Below are 26,883 nucleotides of genomic sequence, written 5' to 3' on the forward strand. Positions count from 1 at the left end.
GTGATATACGTGGTGACAATTAAATCTTAGGACGACTTATAACTTCAAATCAAAAAGAGACTTCACAACCAAATTTGGAATGTCATTATTGGTAATAGTAAGCTACTTTTTGTGTACATGGTGATCGGATGTCGCCTATGGGGGATGGCCCATAGGGAGTAAGTTGAAAATCTTAAAAGTAAGCATATCTTGATATGTACACCAAGTTGAAGGTCTCGTTGAACTAAAAACAATGCCGCAAACCGGGCCTAAAATGAACAACCGAGTCAAAAATGGCAGCTGTTCAAAGATTTCTTGAATTTGCCATTTTGAATTTTTGAACGGCTGCCATCTATTACCAACTCAGTTGTTCTCTTGAGCTCAAATTTGCGGCATTGTTTTTTACAAGGCCTACTAAAGACCTTTACTTTATGTGCATACCAGGAGGACTCTGTCTTTACGCTTACCTTCGAAGGTGACGATGATGATGTCCCTGTGATCGCGGCCCAGGGGAGATGTTTGATTTCCGCGTGGCCGCAGGTGACATGATGATGCCCCCGTGAAGTTGTGAGAAGATCACGGTTATACTGCGTTCGCGGGTGTCGGTGATGATAGCCTTATTTAGGGGAGATTTTCACACTTCTCTGCAATTGCCGGTCCGGGTGACGATGATGGTGTTCCCTTGATGTAGTCATGTTCATGATTGCTCCACGATCACGGGGGATGATAATGATGTCCCTGTGATTGCGGCCTGCCAGGGATGTTCCTGATTTCTCCACGATCATGGGTGTCGACGATGACGTCCCCTTGATTAAAGGTAGATTTTCACGATTTTGCCGCGGTCGTGTGAGTCGATTAAGCTGTCCTCTTCAGCATTGGTTGGGCTTACAGCTGCAACAGGCGTTTGTGTATTACGAATTGGGTGTATTATAAATTAACAACCTGCCACAACTGCTGGTAAGGGTAAAATTGTTTGTTTTGCAAGTGACTGTGTTATCAAGCGCTTTCACATGTGCCGAGGCAGTATGTCTCCAAAATCACTACCCTTCTACTCCCCCTCTACTATAGGGTAAAATTATGTGCACGTCACAACTGGGTACTCCCCTAATCCGTCTCTTCTACCAGGAAAAATCTCCCAAAAGGATCAGGGTACTGAGAACTGGTAAGGCTTTTATCCTTAATCTTATAGTACTAGGCCTATTCTCACTCAATTGGGTTCTCTGAGTCAAACATTTGTCTCCAACTATCCTTTGCATTACTTTCTCTTTATTCCCTTTTAAATTAACCCAAGTCAAGGTAGAGCAGCATACATCGAGAACTAACTGCAAGGTCGAGGGGAGCTTGATATCTTGTATGAAGACTCCCAAAAAGTGAAAACGTTAAGTAGTTTTGGAAGTAGTAGCAAGCAAACTCAAGTTGGCTGAAAGGACATTAACACGTTCGCAACCGCTAAAATAATAAATGTTTATTTCATTTGGACCATTTGAAGGCCCTGAATTCTCTGCAGTGGTCTACAGAGATGTCTGTCACTTTGTCTGTGGATATAATGATTGGTGATGTCATATAATAGATGGCAAAACTGTTTTTTACATCACTGGCCCGTGGTCTGCGTGTACCGTTATCCAAGTGATACCCAGTCAATGTGTAATATTAAAATGTACAACTCGGTCTGTGGTAATGACGACAGCGTCCCATATATGCGGCGATTGGTAGCGAACGTGTTAAGAGTAAAGATGAGTGGCTCCCGAGGGTCTGATGGCATATCCAGAACAGATACTCCAGGCAGGTGCCATAGTGGCATTCCACACCAATTCAACTGACCATTGCACAGTAGAAACAGTATTGCAGTTCTACAGTAAATTAGGTCTAATAGTGTCCATTATAAATTAAGTAATGAGAACATATTGATACAAGAAAAATCACAACTACTGGCTAATTATTTTAATTAACTTGCATAGCCGGGAAAAGATTAAACGTTACTGGCTTGAAATGTTTCAACAAAAGCTCATAAAATTGTTCATAAGTAAATTCACCAATTTCTTTTGGCTTGCAAATTACGGACTCTACTATCCACCTATGGTACCCTGATATAAATAAACCGTATCAACTAGGTCAATAAATAAACATCTTATAATATTATTATTTGTCATGTTGCCCAAAAACAGATTTGCCTTGAATGCTTGAATCTAATATTCCAAACATCAATGTCACTTGAATTCGGGTCAAATTTTTCTTATTTTGGTTGACTTACCAACATAGGAGTGTTCAGAGTTGCTTGTAATGTATCTTCAGATACCATAATGAATTATATTGTGAAATGAAGTAAACTATTTCGCACTGCAAGTTTTACATAAATAGCAGTCCCGTCCCTAGTTTCATGCTTGAAGAAAAAAATACATGAATATTTAGGTGAAATCCACTTAATAAAATATAACTGGCCTCATTCATGAATTAAAACAACTTTAATCAAACAATAATAAAGTTAAAAGTCTGCTACAATGTAAACCATGTTCAAACATACGATAGCTCTGTGGAAGACAACTCCTGCCTCCTAACGCACCTTCTCAGCCCTGGTGTTCTTAAACAGCACCTTCTCAGCCCTGGTGTTCTTAAACAGCACCTTCTCAGCCCTGGTGTTCTTAAGTGTTCCACCAAAGCTTTGTAGGAGCCGTGAAGGTATGGGGGGGGGGGGGGAATTGGCACAAAATTAATTTAAATTGTAATATTTATTTCATAATATTAACCCCATTGTAAAAATCATAAATATATTTAGATTTGACTTTATGTAGGTGGTACCACTGGATACTTGTTTATAGTGTTATAAACAAGTATACTTCATCATAGTATTCCTTAGATTATTATTGCATTATTGCACTGATTGTGATTATGACAGGATGCAGAATTAAATAAGGATTTTAGGCTCTGATGCCTGATTTAAAATTTGTCTATCTGCATTCCAGATATAAATCAATAACAATGTTAAGTAAATGGTTTATTATTGTTGTTAGAAAATTATAACAAAATTAGAGGGACGTGACTTTTTATATTTTTTATAGTAAAATATATTTTATATTTTACACTAGACACTTAAACCAAAAGGAAACAAAACTCAAATATTATAAACAGTTGTAATGGAAGTTCGGTTCTTAAAATTGAAACACTAAACCCATATCTGTTAAAAAATCAACTTGTAAAACATCCTGTCCAATAGTTTCACTGCTTTGACAACTCTGCATCCGCTCATCAAAGAGAGAGACGGAAGACAATCTGCGATCCACGCACTTTTTGGACAACCAATCATCAAGTCCACATGGACTGTCTTGACCAATGGGAGCTGAAGGCAGTTAAAATCAGCAAAGAAACTAGGGATTCATTGAGACAGTCTCCTAGTTGCTATCGGATTGGTTGCTCATTCATACCTTGAAGTTCCAGTTCAGTCATGAGTGTATGTGATAGTGTTTTTCAAAACGGCCTGTTGCCTTTTAAGGCATATTAATTTTATTAAGTGTAGTCTACAGTGGGAATCTCATCAAAATATGTATGTCATGTTTGACTTGTATTGTATCTTGTTTTGATAGTTGCTTGCCAATTCATAAATAATAATTCACCATTCGTTTTAGTTTAATAACTGTGCTGGTAATTAATTTTCCTTAGTTATGTAATTGGGTCTTCTGTATGTATTAGCTTTTGGAAAATGTTTTAGTACTTCATTTGAAGTTAATTTAGTACATTTTCTTATTCATTGAAGCCTTTCATATTTTGATCCCTAACGCCTCTGAATTACATTGTCAAGAATTACTATCCTTTTTTAATACCATTTCCCCTTTGCTAAGACACTGACATATAAGGTATATTTTTTGGAAATCACCAAGGCAGAGGGGAAAAATCTCTGCCATGTTTAAATAAAGTGAAATATTGAGAGAAAACTGAATTTAATATCATAAAGTTTACTGTGTTTACCTTTACTCTGACAAACCCAGGACATCTTACTTGGGGTTACTGTTTACTTAGAACCTTGTGTATTCACTTCCAAGACACTACAATGATAAGATAACATGTGGTGAAGTCGGATAAAAATATGAAAAGAATTTGTTGGTAACACACTTATACAATATTCACTACCCTTTTAGTGACAATTTACGGCAAGTTATGTGGTTTACAATAAAGAATCATTTTATGTCTCCAGCTACAGCACAGCACAGCATTACAGTATGGATAACTTACTAATCCCATAAATTCAAAAGCTTGATTGTAACCAGAACAACTCAACTTTAAAAAGATTCTACTCTGCTCTAAACTATCAAGTCATTTTAGGAACTAATGAAAGAAACAAAAAATACTAAAAATATTTTATTCGGTATTAATAAAATATGATAAGGAATTTTCTGAGATTCTTACAGCTAGCTTCTAGAATAGAGTTCAATTTAATTCAAAATAGAGCTTAAACAATTCGATGTCTTTCTTTAATAGTGACTAGTTTACCAACATTAAAGTTCTTCCAAAGCAAAATAAGCTCAATTAGACAAAATTAATTATGTTTACAAAAACATAATCGTACAAAAAAAGACAATGAGGTTCAAAGGTATTGCGTTTCTCAGTCAATGTAAATATAAAATTATGAAAAATTATTAACGAGTATTCTTTATAACTAACTAGAATACAATGGTTATACTGTCCGTTTGATTACAAAATAACAATGCTTATAGTAACTATATACGTACGCATCATAGTCATTTTATGCAACTTACTAAACAATATATAAATAAATCCTTATATCAAAAGCACATCATTAGTTGAGACAAAAGTTCCATATAAGGCAGCCAGCAGTACTAGTTGTGTTTTATTTGCATTTGAGCTTGCATCTTTGCAAGGGCCTCCTTCATTTTTCTCAATTCCGCCTCCTTTTCTTGCAGGATTCTGTCCTTGTCATCTGTCTTCTCATGATCAGGAAGCGACCTAAATAAGGACCAGAATCCAGTAATTGCACAATTAATTAAGGGCAGTCCTAGCCTTACATTTTTAGGGGGTCACTGTTATTGGCGTAGTTTTCTTTCTTTTTTTTCTTACTAAAACAAAATTCTAACTCAGACTGATCAATAGTTAATTACTTATGAGACTTTTCTGCCATCTAGGTTAAAATTATTAGAAACACAAATCTACATTTAACTGGTTTGACTTTTACTTAAATACCCCCTTGTGCTAATTATAAGGTTTATTTGATTTTTAAATAACATTGACTTTAATGAACACTTAGGTTTGCTACTACAAGGAAAGAAAAAAGGTGTGTTTTTAAATTAGCTTAGTTAAAAGCTTTTGGTTAATAGCTTAGTATGAAAAAAATATATTCCTGAACAAAGAAAACTACAATAGTTTATTTATTCTTCAGGAGAAGACATAAGAAATTAAGACATAATGAAAAAACAGTTTTTTTTGTCACTTTTAGGTGTATACTTATTATTTGCTTATTAAAGCTATAAAAGATACTTTGAAAGAAATCGCAAAATGTTATGTTTCGGGGGACAAAAATGGAAAAAACTCATGTTATACCCATACAACCCTGTTCCCAGAATCCGATCATGCTCATTTGTGAATATTTGGACGCGTTGCAGAAAGTCAACAGTCCCGGAAGGTCAAATAATTTATACCTGTGCCGCTAGGTCAAAAACTACAATGTTTGCAGTGTCTGTAGATCAAAAATCCCAGTAAGTCAAATAGTACAGTCCGGGCTAAAAACGTAGTCTATGTTAAAGCAATTGACTTATTGGGAATTTGACCTAATGCAACAGCAGTTTTAATATAACGAAATAAGATAAAATATAAGTTCAGTTTCGCTGAGTCAACAGTGCCGGAAGGTCAAAAGTATAATCTGTTAAAAACAACGATAGTCCTCTCGACGCATGACTTCAATAATTTCGTGTTTTGGTGTACTTAAAGCTGTGCTAAAATTTTGAAATTTGGCACAGAGCTTCTTGGTTAGTCCTACTCGATGACTATTTTGTTGGAACTTTAAACTATTTACCGATCTAATTAATAAAAATTGATTTGTACGGTGAAATAGTTTTAAATCGTGGTTTCTAACATGAAAAAGTTAGCATGCGAGATTTTTTGTTTGTTTTTGGGTTAGAGAGGTTTTGTTTGTGGCAAAGTTGTAGCCAAAAGTGTGATGCGTAAAATATATTTCTTTGAATTTTTTACAATCAGTGGTTCAGTAGATAACTTGGGTTGAAGAGGACGGCAAATTTAGCATTTCGCAACGCATGGAAAGAACTACATCGTACGATGCGACTGCTGAGTGGACTTTTAATTTATAGTTCTAAGGACAAGAAAAAGATGAATATACAGATCACCAGTACATTCATATTATTTATAAAACATCTTTCTTTATTACCAGCTTACATTTTTCACTTATAAGAATACATCATAAACAGGGTGTTAAAATAAGCGGGGAGATACTTTACCTAGTAATTCCTTGGGTCAAAATAAACAGAAAATCAAGGCTAACATTTTTTTCCAAAATCATTTCGTTAACCAGATATCGACCATTTTGTATTTTTTACATACAAATATTTATCTTTGCACTTTTCCAACCGATGTTTATGAAACTTGGTATGTATGTTAAGGTAGGAGAGACGCATGTTATAAACAAAGATTCATCTCGATTCACCCTAAAATTTCAAAATTTAACACTTAACTACAATATAGTATACTTTACTACACCACAATATTTACTTATCACCATAAATCTTTAACAAAATAAAACGTTAACATTTTTAAAATCCAAAGTAAATCAATATAATATTTCTTTTTTGAAAAATATATTTAAAAAAAGGCAATGGTAAAATAAAGACAGGCGAGTTTCGATCTGGGTGTTTCAGGTTTGAATCTAGGAGGATTTAACATTAATTAACATTAATGTTTAATCCTCCTAGGTTTGAACTGATTGAGAGGAATACATGAAACCGAAGAGGGGATAGGTAGCAACAAGTTCACTAGTATTTACTAGTGTCCAATTACAATTTGATGGATTTAACCAAAACCTTTTCTATTTCACTTATTTTCAGCTGTTAAATTTCAAACTATACGTTTTAGCGACTTATCATCATCGTTTGAGTTTGGGTTTGCGGCAATGTATTTTTATGAATAAAACCTTTAATTTGATACCAAACTTGACCTCTGCTGCTATTAATTGACTGTATGCACTATTAATTAACAGCTGTGTCTAAGGATTATGTCGGCCTTAGTCACAAACAGGACAACAACATCGCTCCACTCACCCCACACTCATCTCCATTCATACTTGGCTTAAAATGCATCCATTTGTAAGGTCGCCATTTCAAAGCAACATGGCTACATTATCGATCATAGATATAATAACCATTATGAATTAGCATTATTCGGTGTAGAGTTTGAGACCATTGTCTTTAAATTTCAACACAAAAAAAGTTTTGTTAATAAATAGTTTAGTTTGTTCGTATTTTTCCGCCTACAGCCCACTCATCACACACTCATCTCCATTCATACTTGGCTTAAAATGCATACATTTGTATGGTCGCCATTTCAAAAACAGGTAAAATAGTATTAAAATTATATAAGAATTTTGTCTTAGTCTTTGTGGTCCACCCCCCTTAAGGGATGAAAAAGTGATAATAGCTTAAGACAGTAGATATTTATGGCTATTATTGATATACCAAGTCTCACTACTTTATCTATATTGTTAAAAAAATATAGCCAATCCAGGACTTTTCAACCATACTGTAAACGCCAACATGAAATTTTTCCGTTGAACTCTTCCGCATTTCTTAGGCGATTTTGACCAATCATGTCTCATTAGAAAGAGCGTGTCACGTACATTTGCAAACCAACCTTACGTTTTAAAATCCCTTGGGCTCAGCCCCAGTGGCTCTTAAAGAACCCATGTTATGCCTATGAAGAACATATTGATTTATTTATATAAGGATCAGCTCAATTAATTGCTGTTATGCAATTCAAGGAAATAATGTAGGCTACATTATTAACATGTTACTGATTTTTTTGAAATACTATATTTACTATTTCTATTTGGGTTTGCTGGATAATTTAATCCATTTTACCAAACAATAAAAATTAATTAAGTAATATATTTCATGAGCAAAGGACCTATTGAAGTCCTCATCAACCAAAAGAATGCCTACTAAAGCAAATAAAATTGAGACGAACATGTAATGCACGAAATCAGGTGGTTCTTAAGTATGTGAAAAAATGTATCGCTATTCAAAAACAGTCGGAAAACTTGTAAACATATTCGTGACAACGGGTGTAACATGTCTACATTATCATTGACAAACGTGGACAACCTTATACGAGTGTGAGTAAGTCCGAAACAACTCTAAAAAACAATAAACAATAAATTGCAAGAACCGTTGCTTATATCATTTTCAGGTAGAATAGGCAATTTAAAAACTTTTTTATCCTTGACATTTTTTCGATAAACCCACTCGTTTAGGAGTTACAGCATATGGAAAAATGACTTCCGGTGTACATTTTACATCATGTAGCTCCTAAACAAGGGACGCGTTGCAGAAAGTCAACAGTCCCGGAAGGTCAAATAATTTATACCTGTGCCGCTAGGTCAAAAACTACAATGTTTGCAGTGTCTGTAAATCAAAAATCCCAGTAAGTCAAATAGTACACTCCAAGCTAAAAACGTGGTCTATGTTAAAGCAATTGACTTATTGGGAATTTGACCTAATGCAACAGCAGTTTTAATATAACGAAATAAGATAAAATATAAGTTCAGTTTCGCTGAGTCAACAGTGCCGGAAGGTCAAAAGTATAATCTGTTAAAAACAACGATAGTCCTCTCGACGCATGACTTCAATAATTTCGTGTTTTGGTGTACTTAAAGTTGTGCTAAAATTTTGAAAATTGGCACAGAGCTTCTTGGTTAGTCCTACTCGATGACTATTTTGTTGGAACTTTAAACTATTTACCGATATAATTAATAAAAATTGATATGTATGGTGAAATAGTTTTAAATCGTAATTTCTAACATGAAAAAGTTAGCATGCGAGATTTTTTTTGTTTTTGGGTTAGTGAGGTTTCGTCTGTGGCAAAGTTGTAGCCAAAAGTGTGATGCGTAAAATATATTTTTTTGATTTTTTTACAATCAGTGGTTCAATAGATAACTTGGGTTGAAGAGGACGGCAAATTTAGCATTTCGCAACCCATGGAAAGAACTACATCGTACGATGCGACTGCTGAGTGGACTTTTAATTTACAGTTCTAAGAACAAGAAAAAGATGAATATACAGATCACCAGTACATTCATATTATTTATAAAACATCTTTCTGTATTACCAGCTTACATTTTTCACTTATAAGAATACATCATAAACAGGGTGTTAAAAATAAGCGGGGAGATACTTTACCTAGTAATTCCTTGGGTCAAAATAAACAGAAAATCAAGGATAACATTTTTTCCGAAATCGTTTCGTTAACCAGATATCCACCATTTTGTATTTTTTACATACAAATATTTATCTTTGCACTTTTCCAACCGATGTTTATGAAACTTGGTATGTATGTTAATGTAGGAGAGACCCATGTTATAAAAACAGATTCATCTCGATTCACCCTAAAATTTCAAAATTTAACACTTAACTACAGTATAATATACTTTACTACACCACAATATTTACGTATTACCATAAGTCTTTAACAAAATAAAACGTTAACATTTTTAAAATCCAAAGTAAATCAATATAATCTTTCTTTTTTGAAAAATATATTTTAAAAAAAGGCGATGGTAAAATAACGACAGGCGAGTTTCGATCTGGGTGTTTCAGGTTTGAATCTAGGAGGATTTAACATTAATTAGGTAACATTAATGTTTAATCCTCCTAGGTTTGAACTGATTTAGAGGAATACATGAAACCGAAGGGGGGAGGTAGCAACAAGTGCACTAGTATTTACTAGTGTCCAATTACAATTTGATGGATTTAACCAAAACCTTTTCTATTTCACTTATTTTCAGCTGTTAAATTTCAAACGATACGTTTTAGTGACCTCATTAACGTTATTATCATCATCTTCGTTTGAGTTTGGGTTTGCGGCAATGTATTTTTATGAATAAAACCTTTAATTTGATACCAAACTTGACCTCTGCTGCTATTAATTGACTGTATGCACTATTAATTAACAGCTGTGTCTAAGGATTATGTCGGCCTTAGTCATAAACAGGACAACAAGATCGCTCCACTCATCCCACACTCATCTCCATTCATACTTGGCTTAAAATGCATACATTTGTATGGTCGCCATTTCAAAGCAACATGGCTAAATTATCAATGAAAAACGTGGAAAACCTTATACGAGTGTGAGTAAGTCCGAAAACAAGAGTAAGTCCGAAAACAACTCTAAAAAACAATAAGCAATAAATTGCAAGAACCGTTGCTTATATCATTGGGTATACACGTATGTACTGACGTGTATACTCAATGCTTATATCGAACAAATGTACATCGTGAGAATTTCTATTAGTTGTTCCATTCAGTTTTGTGTCTATTTGTATAATAGTTTATTTGACTCTTTTAAAGTCAGCGGAAATTGTGACTGTTATTACCCTTGAAATAATGTTTGTGTAGTACTTTGCAATCCTACCAATGCTTATAGAATCATACGATTACAATTTTCTGGTTAGAATATGTCGCATAGAGTGGTGACTACTGTATATTTTTGGTTTGCTTGTAAAACAGGATCAACAGAGATTTTCCATCGACTTAAACAATACGATACTCTCAAATTGTTCATTGCTATAACAAACTATCACACAGTTTGATGAATATTTGTGTGTAAACCACATACAGTACACCTGTATTCTATCTATTTTTCCTTTTATTTTTCCAAGACTTTATAGAAAATCACGCATTACGTGATCAGTGAAGAAAGGCTGAATCCCATGTGTTTTATAGGTAAAGAAGTAAAGAAGAACACTGCTTCAGGTCAGAGCATTCAGTTATCATCAGCAATTGTAATTCCCGAATCAGTAACTGAATCAATAGTCAATTATGTAAGGGTTTGTTGATTATTTATAATGCACTTTACATGCTCCATTTGATAGTTTATAATAATTTACTCGGAATCTATAAGACACCTTTGGCTTGTATTAAATATTGGGTTGGGCCGTTTAGTATTTTGATTACAATAGGGGTACTCGTCAAACAGTTAAATATTATTATTTCTATGAATTTAATGGGTAACTTTAAAGATTAGGTGGAATTTCTAACAATACTTCACCGTAATCAGCAGCAAACATACATAAGGAATTCCAGTTATTACAACAGACGCTCTGACAGCCCGTCAACATAAGACCTGCAGACGGGTCAACGAATATGCTGAAAAAAATAACGAGATAAGTGAGTGTAAAGTGACTATTTAAATCCGGTCGTCATACGCCACGAGACATTCCGTCAGTGAATGGGAGACCCACACAAGGGTGAAGATCGATAACGCGCTGCATTTGGAATGGAAAAAATTGCACAGGTCCTCGAAAAGTACTAAATTCTCGAGTCCCGAAAAAGTCAAGTGCCCAGAATGTCTTATACACATACGGAAATTCAAGTCCTCAAAATATTGCAATAGTGTATTTTCGTATAAATTCTTGAGACCCGAAAAAGTCAAGTCCCCAAAATGTCTTATACACTTACATATATATGAATTTGAACGGATGGTGTTTTTGGCCTCTAGGGACTCAAAACGAAAAATTACATCGGTCCCGGGTCCAGGTGTTGCCATGAGTACTACGGTAATAGCTTATTCCCTATATGCGAAATTCGCTAAAAACCTAATAATTCTATAGAATAACTAGCTGTACCCGCTGGCTTTGCCCCGTTTAACTAATTAATTTTCAAGATGAGCTCGTTCGCATGGCTCAATCACGTCCTGGTTGAAGTTCGTTCGCTACGCTCACTCACCTTTAGGTTGGAGCTCGTTCGCTGAGCTCACTTGCCTTGGTGTTAACTCGCCTCCAGGTTGAAGTTCGTTCGAAACGCTCACTCAGCTTTTGGTTGCAAATTAGCTGTTGTCATAAATTGTTTAATTGACACAGCTGTTAAGATTCATTAATTTCTTTTAAATATGAAAAATCATAAGGTTAACATGGGAAACTCCAGAGCCACTGGGGCGAAGCTCGAATGCCCTATCATAAAAAAAATTACTCAGTTTTCCTATTTAATGCCCAAAGAATCGGTGTATCGAATTTCAGCCTCCTAGGTAAATGGGAAGTGGGAGAATTAGTGATGATGAGTGAGTGAGAGTGAGTGTGTCAGTGAGGGCTTTGCCTTTTATGAGTATACATAGCACATTCAACCAGCTGTTAGTTAAAACAAATTATATTGGACTAAAACAAATCGATGATTACAAAGAATACTTTAAAAAATAATTTGAACATCCTACTACTGTATTTTACTATGCATATTTAATTAATCTGCCATCCTCGTACCGACGAATTAAATGTATTAATGGTGAGCATTACACATAGTATAAATAAGTCAACCATAAGTATGGATTTGAATTTTCTTCCAAATGCTGAATTTGTGTCACAAATGCTGAATGTTACAGCTGTTATGTAAGCAAATTATGTTGTACTAAAAGCTAGCTAGAAGCATTGACTATTGGAGAAGGTTAGCATCGGCTGCTAGACTTTTTAAAAACTTAAACTTAATTTATAAAAAACTGGGACACTAATTTTAAATTATGGCTTTGAAATTTCCTAGTTCTCAAAATTGTCTTTCTTTCAACACAAAACTAATGAAAATCCATCGACTGGTTTATTCAGAATCGTGAAAAAACCCCATTTACGTTTTAATAATATATATGATAGTTTGGAAAGGTTTCAACCCTTCCGAGGCGTAATACATTTACACAGTTTATATTTAGACTACATTATAACTCATAAAATAGTTCTACAATTAAATGGATCTCCTTTTACAAACTTATATAATAACCAGAAATTTTCAGATCGTCCTTGCGTGTATTTTATGCCACAAATTTTGACGAAAGGCTATACCTATTTACAGTGTTGACCAAGCAGTTGGCAAGAAGCATTAATAGATAAGCTATGTACCAAATATGATAATTTTAGCTCTATTCTAATTATGACAAAACACGAAGTAACTAAAAGCGAGTTTTGTTGGTGTAGTAAGCGTTGCAGGAGGTCTACTTTACACTGAATCGATGTTAACTTTTATTGCTTTTGATCTTCTGGCACTGTTGACTCAGCGAAACTGAACTTGTATTTTACCGTATTTCGTTATATTAAAACTGCTGTTGCATTAGGTCAAATTCCCAATAAGTCAATTCCATTAACATAGACCACGTTTTTAGCTCGGACTGTATTATTTGACTTACTGGGACTTTTGACCTACAGACACTGCAAACATTGTAGTTTTTGACCTAGCGGCACAGGTATAAATTATTTGATCTTCCGGGACTGTTGACTTCCAGCAACATTCCCTAAACAAGTAAGTTTATAGCAAAAATGCGAAGAGTAAAAAAGTCTTACAATTGCATCCACATTCCAAAAAGACCATAAAATTCATTAAAAATATGAATTATATTATTAAAAAAATGACGGCAAACTTGAAAAGTGGAAAACTTGTTGTTTTTTAGTCTTTAAGGAATGTAGATGCAATTCTAAGACTAATTTACTTTTTACAATTTTGCTCTAAACTTACTCGTTTAGGAGCTACATGATGTAAAATGTACACCGGAAGTCATTTTTCCATAGGCTGTACTCCTAAACGAGTGGGTTTATCAAAAAAATGTCAAGGCTAAAAAAGTTTTAAATTGCATATTCTATCCAAAAACATGATCAAAAAACTAAAATCACATTTTTAACTGCCACAAAAAATTAAGGAATGTCCCCCATTTAAAGTTTTCTCTAATTCATACCGTTTCCGATTTCCCAATGGTGGCCTCCTTGAGTTGATCACCCTGTATATATGAATTTGAACGGATGGTGTTTTTGGCCTCTAGGGACCTCAAAACGAAAAATTTAATCGGTCCCGGGTCCAGGTGTTACCATAAGTACTACGGTAATAGCTTATTCCCTATATGGGAAATTCGCCAAAAACGTAATAGTTATATAGAACAATATTACATTCAACCAGCTGTTAGTTAAAACAAATTATATGAGACTAAAACAAATCAATGATTACAAAGATTCCTTTAAAAAATAATTTGAACATCCTACTATTTTACTATGCACATTTAATTAATCTGCCATCCTCATACCTAAGTCAATAAGTCAATAATAAGTAAATAAGTCATTTATTAGGCCAGATCAACATATACATGCATCAGCCAAGTCAAATTAAGAATTGAATGTATCAATGGTCAGCATTACACATAGTATAAATATGTAAACTCTAAATATGTCTTTAAATTTGTTTCCAAATGCTGAATTTGTGTCACAAATGTTGAATGTTTACAGCTGTTATGTTAATCAAATTATAATGTACTAAAAGCTAGCTTAGAAGGATAGCATCGGCTGCTAGACTTGTTAAAAATTAAAACTTAATTTAAAAAAAAACTAGGACCCTTAATTACAATTATGGCTTTGGCATTCCCTAGTTCTCAAAATTATCTTTCTTTCAACACAAAAATAATGAAAATCCGTCGACTGGTTGATTCAGAATGTGTAAAAACCCCATTTACGTTTTAATAATATATATGATAGTTTGGACAGGTTTCAACCCTTCCGAGGTAATAGATTCTATTCGAGGTATTATTTTCTGTGTAATAGATTTACACAGTTTATGTGTAGACTACATTATAACTCATTAAATAGTTCTACAATTAAATGGATCTCCTTTTACAAACGTACATAATAACCAGAAATTTTCAGATCGTCCTTGCGGGTATTTTATGCCACAAATTTTAACGAAAGGCTTTTCATTACATAAACTATACCTATTTACAGTGTTGACCAAACAGTTGGCAAGAAGCATTTATAGGTAAGCTATGTACCAAATATGATAATTTTAGCTCTATTCTAATTATGACAAAACACGAAGTAACTAAAAGCGAGTTTTGTTGGTGTAGTAAGCGTTGCAGGAGGTCTACTTTACACTGAATCGACGTTCAATTTTACTGCTTTTGATCTTCCGGCACTGTTGACTCAGCGAAACTGAACTTGTATTTTACCGTATTTCGTTATATTAAAACTGCTGTTGCATTAGGTCAAATTCCCAATAAGTCAATTGCTTTAACATAGACCACGTTTTTAGCTCGGACTGTACTATTTGACTTACTGGGACTTTTGATCTACAGACACTGCAAACATTGTAGTTTTTGACCTAGCGGCACAGGTATAAATTATTTGATCTTCCGGGACCGTTGACTTCCAGCAACATTCCCTTATAGGTCTCATGGTAAGACCTAGACCCGGGACCCTTTACTTTTTTGTTTTCATGTCCCCAGAGGAAAAAACAATATCCTTTCATCAAGTCTATAAATATATGTCTGTTAGCACGATAACTTGAGTAAAAATAATCAGATTTTGATTATATTGACCGTACATACAAACCCTTGTTTATTCAAACGAGTTTGCGAACCAGCATGATCAGAACATGGGAAAAGGTTTATTTGGGAGTTTTATGGAGTACCGGTAATGATTTTCACCATTTTTGATCATCAAAAAATCAAATATCTCAATTTCTTTTTAAATAATGTTAAACAAACAATTTAGTACATTGAATGGTTATTGTAAACCAAATGGTTAGGGAGAACATTTCATAAACTAAAAATTTAAAATTCCCATGTTATTCTTATGGAGAAAAAGTAAACTGTTGTAATTTGCTTGTTTTCATACAAAGCTATTATTATTTTGGTAAAAAGCACACTTTATAACATTACTTGTAACTGCAAACCTAAGTACTCATTAAATCTAATGTTATTTGAATAGGGAATAAATTGCTAAATCGCTTAGTCTAAACCTTTAATTCCCTAAATTTCGGGACCAGTAAATCCCCACTTTAAATTGAAACCTATTAACACGTTCAATGTGGTTGCGCGATGGCCAGCGGCGCAATCAGCTAATGCTCTGCGTGGAAGAGTACGCAGAAACGTTTAAATTTAGTTTCATCCAAATAAGAGGCATATACTACATCCCAGACATTGTGGACGTAGTTTTACAAAGAACCCAACAGGTAGCAGTACTAAACAATACTGCTAGCCGGCCCTAAGTGAATGGAATAACCAAATGAAGGGAAAATAATGGGTGAAGTACCTGGATACACCATAAAAAAAATGCCGCAAAAAAGCGGTCAAGCGCAATTTAAAAATTAGGTTGCTTCCACAATGCTACAGTACATTCATTATAGTTATTCTATTTCATGTACAGTAGAGTCCCGCAAACTCGGCACTCGGTAACCCGGCAGTCTGGATAACTCGGCCAACACCTGACTCAGAAAATTAGTGATTTTTTGAGTCCGAGTTAAACATGGACTCAAGCCAGCCACAGCCAGCTCAAGTCAAATCATTCTCAGCTCGTACAAATGATTTTTTGTACTATATCTGATGACTTGATACTAACTTGTAATATAAATATGAATAAAAGAGGTACTTAATAAGCTTAAAAATAGCATTGTTCTTGTTTTTAACGCTAGTTCCCGATAACCCGGCATTTCACAAACTCGGCATCCTTCCAGTCCACATTACGCCCAGTTTGCGGGACTCTACTGTAATTAGATCCAAGCCTAACCCCCACACTATAATAAATTATTAACAATCCCTACCACCGATAAAATAGTCGGATCTGAACGTTTATACCAGATTGAAGTATAACACTGGCACAATAAACAACGTCTCACAGCAGTGGCTAACCTCGCATTGGAAAAAGTTTGTAAACGGCGTTTTGAGGAGTATACTCGTCGTGCGCCAATGGAAAGCACCAGCGGTGACGAGATTACTCGTCATGTGCAGTGAACGTGTTAATATTAATAATAATTAAAAAGTTTGTTAAAAAGACATAGGCCTACTTACGTGGTTCGTTTTGGTACAGGTGCACCCTTGGCTAACCGCTCGGATCTGTAGTTTTCATAGTGAACCTCATGGGTAACTTCTTGCAAATCTTGCATGTGTGTTCTACAAAAAATATTAATGTAAAAACTAAAACAAACAATATGACTCAGAAAGAATTCAAACAAGATAAAAATATTGACAGAAAATTGAATTGGAATTATCATATTGAATTTGTAAGAAAGAGTTTCAATACTTTCAATGTGGTTCATAAATTGTATTTAATTCATGAAAAGAAACTAAAAGAACTGACTGGAAAAGAAACTAAACTAAAAAAGAAACTAAAGTAAAGGCTATCCAATATATCAATTCAATTCAATTCAAACTTTTAAGATGGTGTATTTTGTTATTGTGAAGTACATTCTCCACTCCACTATACAGGACAGGTCTAAAAATAGGTTTTCACCTTTTAGAAAAGGGATTAACTGAAATTTTAGTAGAGTAGACTACGAATCAGAACATTGTAACCACCATTTAAAAACCTAGAAATTCTAGCATTTTCATCCCTCAATTTTTTTATATCATCAATTTTTCACTCTCTCTCTGTAATGTTATCCACAACCCTCAATCAGACGACGTTAATTTACAAACTGGCACCATGGTTAGAGCTAGAATTATTTTAAAAGTTCAAAGTCACTACCAAGTGAGAACCGGTATTTACTAGCAGTTCTCACTCACTAGCTGCTAATAATTTAGCATAGTTTAATTGAGGCTTAAAGCAGTTACTTTATTTTAAGGTCTGGCAGTCTAAAGCACTTTCTGTCTGGTCACATAACGTTTAGGTTCGATTTAAAATATTACTACATTATTTTATGCCTGTATACAAAAATTTATGGGATTTGCATCATTATAACATTCAAATAAGTGACTAATACCTTTTCTATTGACTGAAAATGGCTTTGTGTAAAGTTTAAATAGGAGTAAAACACAGCAATACATAGCTGTGGTAAAGCATATTGAGGAACGTATTAAAATCTTTTTTTATAAAGGTGATCTAATGACTGACATGAGCATTGTCCTCAGCTTGATGAAGTCACAGTGCTCGGGGTTTTCCACTTCCACCACCCCCCACGGGTAGAGTCTGCCACGGACTTTGCGTCCTCTTACTTCCAGCAGGGTGTTAGATCCACACACAGCAAATGGCACCGATTCTTTCAACTGTCGCAGCTGCAAAAACAATTACAATCAAAAGTGAACAGCAGTAGCAAGTGACAAAATTCTTTTGGTTCGTTTTAACTGCAGCTTCTAATAAAAACCGCGTTCAATCACGTTTTGGGCAATTTTTCAAACAAAAAACTACATTTTATATATTAAATTTAAGGGCTCATATATTAAACTATCACCTTCCATATTATTTACAAAATTTAAGGGCTCATATATTAAACTATCACCTTCCATATTATTTACAATCATTTAGTAAACTTTACTAACTAACTTTAGTAACTTTACCTGTATAATTTTAAAGGGGATTCTACTGAAAGTATTTAATTCAAGCATTTAGTCAAATTAACCATGGAACTAACACCATAAACAATAATTAATTTAAAAAAAAAAAAAAATAAATAAACTGATGAAAATTTTTAACACAAAACATGCGTTCATAAATTGTTTTAATCCTAATAATTGCTTAATATTTATTCTGATAAGGAATTTGACAAGGATTCTAAAAATTTCAATAAAACTCATCAAACATTATTTTAATGCATGTCTTGAATTTAAAAATAAAAAATCAGAGAAGCAGTGGGGTTTTATAAGTCATTTTAAAGATGATTGATAGAATAAGTTTTCAATGATATTTGACCCTATCTACAGTCCAGTATAACATTGAAAACATATGTAAAAGTTAGGCTATTGAATCTTTCTCAAAAATCACAAAATTAAAACTTCCATTGTAGAATCAGGGCCTATACAGATTTTTTTACAATTTCGTACACCAGATGTCTAACGAGTGCAAAAAGAGTTGGAAAATGAACTCCAATTTCAAAATTTTCTTTTTGGTTTTAGTTGTATTAGTGCGGAAAAGTTGCCATTGGTAAATAGTATTTACCAATGGCAATTTTTCCGCACTAAAACAAATTCAGTTTCACTACTTGGATAACAAAATTAATAAAAAAAACTAACCTGATCCTTGTAATCTTCATCCTCGTCACTGTCACAATCTGGCAATGGATATATCTTGATTTGGTGCTTCTCAATTTCCTCCATGACCTAAAGAATCACAAAAAGAGAATCTAAACCATCTATATTGACAATATATTTGGAGGATTAAATTTAATTTGCAGACAACAAAGTTGAATGCTCCCAAAGCATTCCTTATTGGATGGTTATGGAGTAGTTTACACGTTGAATGACGATTGGACCGGAATCCAGTCCACCCCTTCTCATTCAAGTTTTTGAAGATGCAGGAATGACTTTCAAGACTGCACGAAAACAACACTTTGCTTTCAAGAGGCAATAATTAGCTCATGATTTACAGAAGAGAGATAATTATCAAAAACAATTTGGGGTTGAGAATTTGGATGGATCCGTTCTATTAAGCCGAATGCTTATTTAAGGCCAAATAAATTATACTTGTGCCATTAGATCAAATATAATATAATCACTGGCTGATTAGATCAAAAGTCCCATGTGATCAAAAAGTAAAGTCAGTAGGTAGTAAAAACTTAGGCTGTATATATGAGTTTGATCTTATAGGATTTTGACCTAATAAACAACTCCTACAAAAAAGGAGATTTTATTAAACAATCTATTTTACTATCCCAATAAGTCAAAATACCATCAGATCAAAAGTATACTCTTTAAAAAACAACCTAGTCCTCAACACTTGCCTTCAATCATATCGAGTTTTGGTGTAACTTACTTAGGATGGTGCTTTACTTTTTAAAAATCAACACAAAGCTTCTAAGTTAGTGTTGCTTGCTGGCTGTTCAGTTGGAATTAAACAATAAATTATCAACTAGTTGTTTGTGACACGAAAAAGTTTGCAAGCGACAAAGTTTTGTCGTCAGAGAGGGTTTTGTCAAGCAAAGTTGTAGCCGATAGGTTGATATAACATAACTCTGCTTGCTGAATGAGTTCATTGGATCAACATATGTGTGAACAAACCTTCTCATATGAAGTTTGTAAAATCAAAGTACAAAACCAACTTATCTGAAATTTTAATGATGGGGACATCGAAGCTTGAGGCAAAATGGACTAACTTTGTTGGGTAAAAACAACTTTCATATACTAGTCAACCCAACCAGGACAATCAAGAAAAAAAAATATTGAAGCTTGCGCCTATACTTATTTTCAATTTCCTGTTTCTATGTTTCATTTGGCAATACTGAGGGCCTGCTATCAGTTTTGTTGAGTGCTGCTTCTGTTGGGAAGCATGCTTCTCGTTTGGATGAAACTAAATTTAAAAGTTTTCACACACCTATCCATCGCCCAACCACAGCGAATGTGTTATTTCTAAACAAAATGGTACAACCCTTAACATGTAAAAACTACTGTACAAAAGTTGGTGCAACTTTTTTGATTTTCCAAATAAAATATCAAAGCTACTCCCATTGCTTACCCATTAGGGCTTTCAAGGTTGTTGACAAGCTACGGAGAAAGCATAATGTCAGATTGCTGATACCTTTTATTTTCTTTCTGAACAAAAATGTATTTTACACCGATAATTGGATATTACAATTAATTTAGTAAAAATGTCTTTTTATCTTACCTTTTTCTTGAGTCTTAGAACCTCTTTCTTCACAAGAACATCAGCTTTAGCTATCACAGGAACTATGTTAACTTTATTGTGGAGCTGTTTCATGAACTCAATGTCCAATGGTTTCAACCTGCAACAAGTAAATAATGTAAATTATTTAACATTGAGCCTACGCTTTTAGGGAAGAAAATTACGCAAGACTAGATATTGCTAAACCAACGCTAAATAATATTATACAGGGTGTCCCGGAACTCTCTACCAATATTTTAGGGCAGTGTTCCTGGGTAGTTAACATACCTAAATAGCATATTTAAATTGTCCAGAAATCCTTATTTACTCACACAGCCGCCATTTTGTTTTTTTTAAGTTATTAATTTTTTTCTAAGGAATGGTTAAACATACAAAATTGAAACTTTGCACAAACATTTATGACAACTAGACAAAGCTACCAAAAAATTATGACGATTTTTAAAATTCATAAAACAAAATGGCGGCCATTTTAAATTTTGTTTCTTAAATAACTTGAAAACCGTTGATTTTACAAAAATTTTACAAGAATAACTTTTTTAAGGCAATTTTATTACAAATCGATTGACACCTTAATGTTGAAGATTAGACAAGTATTAACTGAGATATGGTAGTTTTAGTGATACGTGACCGCTTTCAGCATGCGCTGCAACTAACCTCCAGCGGTTACGTATCACTAAAACTACCATATCTCAGGTTATACTTGTCCAATCTTCAAAGGTGTTGATTAAGGTGTTGATCGATTTGTAATAAAATTGCCTTTAAAAAGTTATTCTTGTAAAGTTTTTGTAAAATCAACGGTTTTCGAGTTATTTAAGAAACAAAATTTTAAATGGCCGCCATTTTGTTTTATGAATTTTAAAAATCGTCATAATTTTTTGGTAGCTTTGTCTAGTTGTCATAAATGTTTGTGCAAAGTTTCAATTTCGTATGTTTAACCATTCCTTAGAAAAAAAAATTAATAACTTAAAAAACAAAATGGCGGCTGTGTGAGTAACTAAGGACTTCCGGACAATTTAAATATGATATTTAGGTATGTTAACTACCCAGGAACAATGCCCTAAAATATTGGTAGAGAGTTCCGGGACACCCTGTATATATGTTATGAGTGTGATACAAGTTACCAACCAAATGTTATTATCAGTAGCAAAATGGCATGTGCCAATTCTTTGCAGTATAATATAAAAAAAATAATATGATTTTCATATATTTATTGGTCTTGGGTCTTGTTATTTTACGTCCATACCTAACTCTCAAATCCAAGTTAGAGCTACTTCATCCGGATACGATATAATTGCTACCAAATTCTTTCCCTTGGTTTACATCCCTTATTGGATCAACATAGTGTCCACACGTAAGAGCCGCTAGACCGAACATGAGTATTCCAAACGTCCTATTTATCCGAACAAGTGCCAGAAATGTTTTGTAAATAATTTGCACTACAGTAATACAAAAATATATTCTACAAAATTAATACCGAGAAAAAATTTTTAGGCCTAACTGTATTTCCTAATCCTAGAATACAGAATGCTTAGTAGCTCAGATGATTGGGTGATAAGTGACCATGGCAACTTGTTGAACACATAGAAAAAAAGAACAACAAAGATAAAGAATAACCTTCTATATGTCCTTTTTATCTCAATCTTATTTTTATGAGTGTTGTTATTACCTTTAAATAAGATTAGAGCTAATCAATGTTAAGATTTTAGAGATTTTAGGAGTTATCTGATAATTTTATGGTTTTCAAAATGATATGTTTTCAACCATGGTAAAATCAATGCTAGCAGATAATTATCCCCATGCCTCTGTTTTGAAACAGGACGTTACGGTAGTTTATCCTTAGCAGGAGCTTACAAGAGCGGTTTTGTTCTTTACTTGAATCATTGCTGTACAGTTTTTGGCTAATTTCTTGTTAAGTTTGAGTAAGCTGTAATTTTAAACGTTACAGTTTGTATTTCTGAACCAAAGTTAATGGCTTAACCCTCCGAGTGTCCATAGTTTAGGCCTTAATGTCCACCTATTTTTGGCCCCTTTGCAAGGTTTTATTAAAACGGATCTGAGAAGCTTAAAACAATGTTAATTCTAATGTTCTATATACCATTTTGTTTGGAAAATCATGGGCTTCAATATTATATATAAAACATAAGGAACATTTTTTCAAAAAAAAAAATTTTTAGGTAAAAAAAAAATATAATTTCAAAAATTTTCAAAAAAAAAATAAGTTCGCGCTCAATGAAATTGTATAAATTATAGGACTATAAATATTTGAAAATAGCCACTTTGTTCTAAATTTAATGAGGATTACAAATATATAATCATATAGCGAGGTAAGTTATCAAATAAATAAGTTATGAGCGAAAAACGGATTTCAGTACATAGCGTTTAGCTAAGAATGCATAGCCTAACCATAGCTAGGAATCTGGCTGATAATTTACATCAATATCACTACCTACTTCTTCAGGATCATCAACCAGCACTTCAAAACCACTTAAATCTTCTTATAATGCACCACGTATATCACTACTTTTGATTTTTAACACTAAAACAATGATAAACGTAATAAAACACATCAGTCATCGGTCCGGGGGAACCTAGCTGTTTACAAATACACGCACGTCAGCTGTCTGCTACAATATTTTCGGAACTAAAATGAATAGCGCTTAGAGACAGACCTCTGGAGAAAGCTTAGAATATTACGGAAAGAACGATACCTAACTCGATCCAGTTCAATCCGATTCAGTCAGTCATAGAGCCTTCGCCGTAAACGATGTTTGTGCGTCATAAAAGTGACGCGTGACCCTACACAAAGTGTGTTGTGCGTCATTTTTATGACGCGTGACACTCGGAGGGTTAAAAGCCATAATTATGTTATATTAATGATTGCATATTTAAAAAATTTTTGCTGTGTCAACATTCAAAATGAGAACATTAAGGTCTATTTACACCTTACTTTGTTTTTAAGGGTTTGCTAAGTTTATATATTTTCATACCATGTCCGATAACTATGGTTTTCATCATACGTGGTCTCCCCCACCTAACCCCCTAATATCCGGGTTAATTGAAGTTCTACTGAATTTAAATTATTTCGGCTAATTCAAACAATCAGCTGACCTAAAAAGCATTCCGTTCTATTCAGTACAGATTAGCTGGACTCAAATGTACATTTTAATTTCCTTTTGTATGTCTACAATGATAACACATCTGTTTCCAAATTAATTTAAGCATTTTAAATATTGTTTAAGGCAAATACACAATAATTTAATGATGAAAACATCACAGATTATCATTTTAAGACTTACCCATGTCCAAATGGCGAAATGAAGTAGAAGCAGCAATGTATTCTATTGTCAACTTTATTGCGTCTGTTGAGGCCACTTTCGTCACGGAGAAATCGTTCAAACTGATCATCGATGTACTGGATTATGGCACGAAAACTGCAACATAATGAAACAAATTTAATATTGTAACAAACTAATTAACTTGATGTTTTTTTAACTTGTTGAATTTAATTAATTATTTAGTAGTTGGTAGTGTTGGGACTACAAAAACTGTTGGTTTAGTGGATGTATGGGTAAAAAACATACAAAATAAACACTGTTCAAAAGAGCGTTGAATTTAGTACAAACCATTTGAAGTATATACTTGTGCATACAAGAATAGTAGCCTACAATGATATCAACACAAATTATGAAATTACTAAAGACACAATAAAATGTAGTAAACAAACAGTAATATGACTTGGTAATATGAACAGTGGAGGTACAGTAGAACCTCGCTGTAACGAGCCTCAATGTAACAAATTATCTATGTAATGTATTATTTTGCGATCCCGTGCAAGCGCCATATCATTTAATAGAAAATGTGCCTCTATTTAGCAAAAAAAAAAAAAATGTATAAAACCCTCAATACAACAAATATTTAGTCATTTCGTTGGCAATTTACTTACTCCTGTATAACGAATAGGTACCCATAGCAGGGAACCCTTACATAACCTCTATATAACAGATTCAATTAAATTAATTCACACGCTCCCGACCTCTGTATTACGGATATATCCACATTAAGCCGGCCATACGAGCAGCTCTGAAGTGGAAAGTTTTCAGTTCCTCATGCTCAGCTCAATATCCGTTCTAGGGATGAGCATCTAGAAGTATTTATTGAGCGGAGCGAGCGAAGCGAGCGTAGCTCTTTGGGATCAACTTCAATGCAACAAATAAAGCAACATCACTCAATAACGGCAGAACACATTTCAGCTAAACTTAACAAGATTACTTAGACTAATAGTGAGATGGTTAATAAACAAACAAATTTCAATTAGATAATGCTAATGCAATTTAAAACGAACTTAAAATTTCCAAATTTTAACATTAGGCTTATGGGACTAAAGTAGCCATATGACAGTTTTTTGTTTACAAGAAAAATGTAAACAAGAGAATCATAAGGTATTTCTAAACTTTCTAGACTTTTCTTTTAAACGTTTTTAAACCATTCCTATGATTTTAATAAACAATAAAATGCCGTTAAAACATTTTTTTAAGGCACGGAATTCACTGAAAATCGAGAAAATATACGGAACTACTTCCTCAATGCGCGGAGCATAAACAAGGAGCGGAGGGATACGGACCAGTGACTACTTTCTTGGGAACCTATTTGTGTTGCCAGCTGATTAGAAACAGCCAATGTTAGAAATCAGGATTTAATAAGCGATATATCGAACCGCATCGAAATCGATATTTAATCCGATAATACATCACAGGTTATATTATGTTGAATTACATCGACGGTGCAGTAAGTTATTACACTTCGGTAGTAAAAAGGAAAATTGAGCACTGATCTAATTTATAGGCATGTGGGGAAGGTAGGTCGGGGTTTATGAGTATTCGTGACTACATTGTGTTTTGAAGTAAGGTTAGATTAGGGAGGTAAAGTGTAGGTTGTAGGTAGGTGATCGAGTTGTAAATTTGTGTTGTACCATATAATTTTAATCTTTTGGAATAGTTGGTTAAACGGTGAAACGATTTCAAAAATGTTTGCATATGGTCTTAACAAACCATCTACTGTATTCTAGCATTGACTTTATATAAAGTCAATGATTCTAGCAAATTACTACATAAAAACCAAATGAAAAGAACATTTGGATTTGGACCTTTGACCATAGCAAAACTAACATATAATTTATGAAATGTGAAAAGTTGTATCTAAAGCCAAAAGTATCCATGATCTTTTGTGAAAACTACATGTCACACCCCCATAAACCATATACATAAATGTTCGTCATGACGAGAAACCTTGCGCAAAATTATTCATTATTTCATAAATTGCCCTTTAAGGTCGTAATTCCTTTCTAAAGGGAACTTTCCATATACCTAATGTTAAAAATACCTCAGCTGTACTTATTTGCAGTTTTTACACATTGAAAAGCATGATTGATAATTCAGTTCATTTTAGTCTTTTAAAGGTGTTTTACATTTGAGTCTTACATTAAAATAGCCCTACATATTTCGTAGGCCTATGTTTTATCTTTGACTATTAATACAACTAGACATTCCATCCCCATGTTAAATTTGTAACCATCTTTTTCATCAAAATCTTCTGTCTCCAATGGCCAATGGTATTATTAAGGACAGTATTAAAATGCCGTCTCTAAATCGTCCTAATAATGGTAGAAGACCTACATTCCAGTTACATTACAATCATATCCTCCATCAAGAATACTTGGTATTAACAATCATAAATTATTTCTAGCAAAGGAAGCCGAGTTTAACCGATTGCAGGGGTTGAAATGAAAACCAATGTTTATGTTGCACACTTGAATTTAAATGTCAAATTTCCCCTCCTGTTGTAATACTTTTAATACTCGTTTTTTTTAAGTTACAGTTTTTTTAATATAGCCTACTTTAACCGGTTGTAAGGGTGAAAAATGAAGTCCGATGTTTTTGTTGTAGGCTACAGTTGAATTTGAATGTTATATTTTTTCTCTTTTTTATACTTTAATGCCCTTTTTGGATGTTAATACCAGATTCCAACTACTGTAATATTTTCCTGGTCAAAACTACCATAATGCACCTTTGGAAGAGGTATCTGAATAACAAGATGTATTAAAAACATATCTGACTTATTAT

General features: G+C 33.6%; 1 protein-coding gene across 1 annotated transcript in view; it reads right to left on the reverse strand.

Annotated features, from left to right (window-relative positions):
• Nucleotides 1–4,316: 4,316 nt before the first annotated feature.
• Nucleotides 4,317–26,883, reverse strand: part of LOC128984765 (septin-1-like) — a 28,195-nt gene continuing 5,628 nt past the window's right edge. The window contains exons 4-9 of the mRNA XM_054404134.1: nt 24,061–24,195; nt 20,747–20,864; nt 19,159–19,245; nt 18,044–18,204; nt 17,002–17,103; nt 4,317–4,935 (exon numbers count right to left, since the gene is read on the reverse strand). Coding sequence (XP_054260109.1) covers nt 4,809–4,935; nt 17,002–17,103; nt 18,044–18,204; nt 19,159–19,245; nt 20,747–20,864; nt 24,061–24,195 — 730 coding nt within the window. The 3' untranslated portion in view covers nt 4,317–4,808. The remainder of the gene's footprint in view (nt 4,936–17,001; nt 17,104–18,043; nt 18,205–19,158; nt 19,246–20,746; nt 20,865–24,060; nt 24,196–26,883) is intronic.

This window comes from Macrosteles quadrilineatus, unplaced genomic scaffold, assembly GCF_028750875.1.
Source record: "Macrosteles quadrilineatus isolate MER2022 unplaced genomic scaffold, UCM_ALF_1.0 Scaffold_1__1_contigs__length_201487025, whole genome shotgun sequence".
Taxonomy (NCBI): Eukaryota; Metazoa; Arthropoda; class Insecta; order Hemiptera; family Cicadellidae; genus Macrosteles; species Macrosteles quadrilineatus.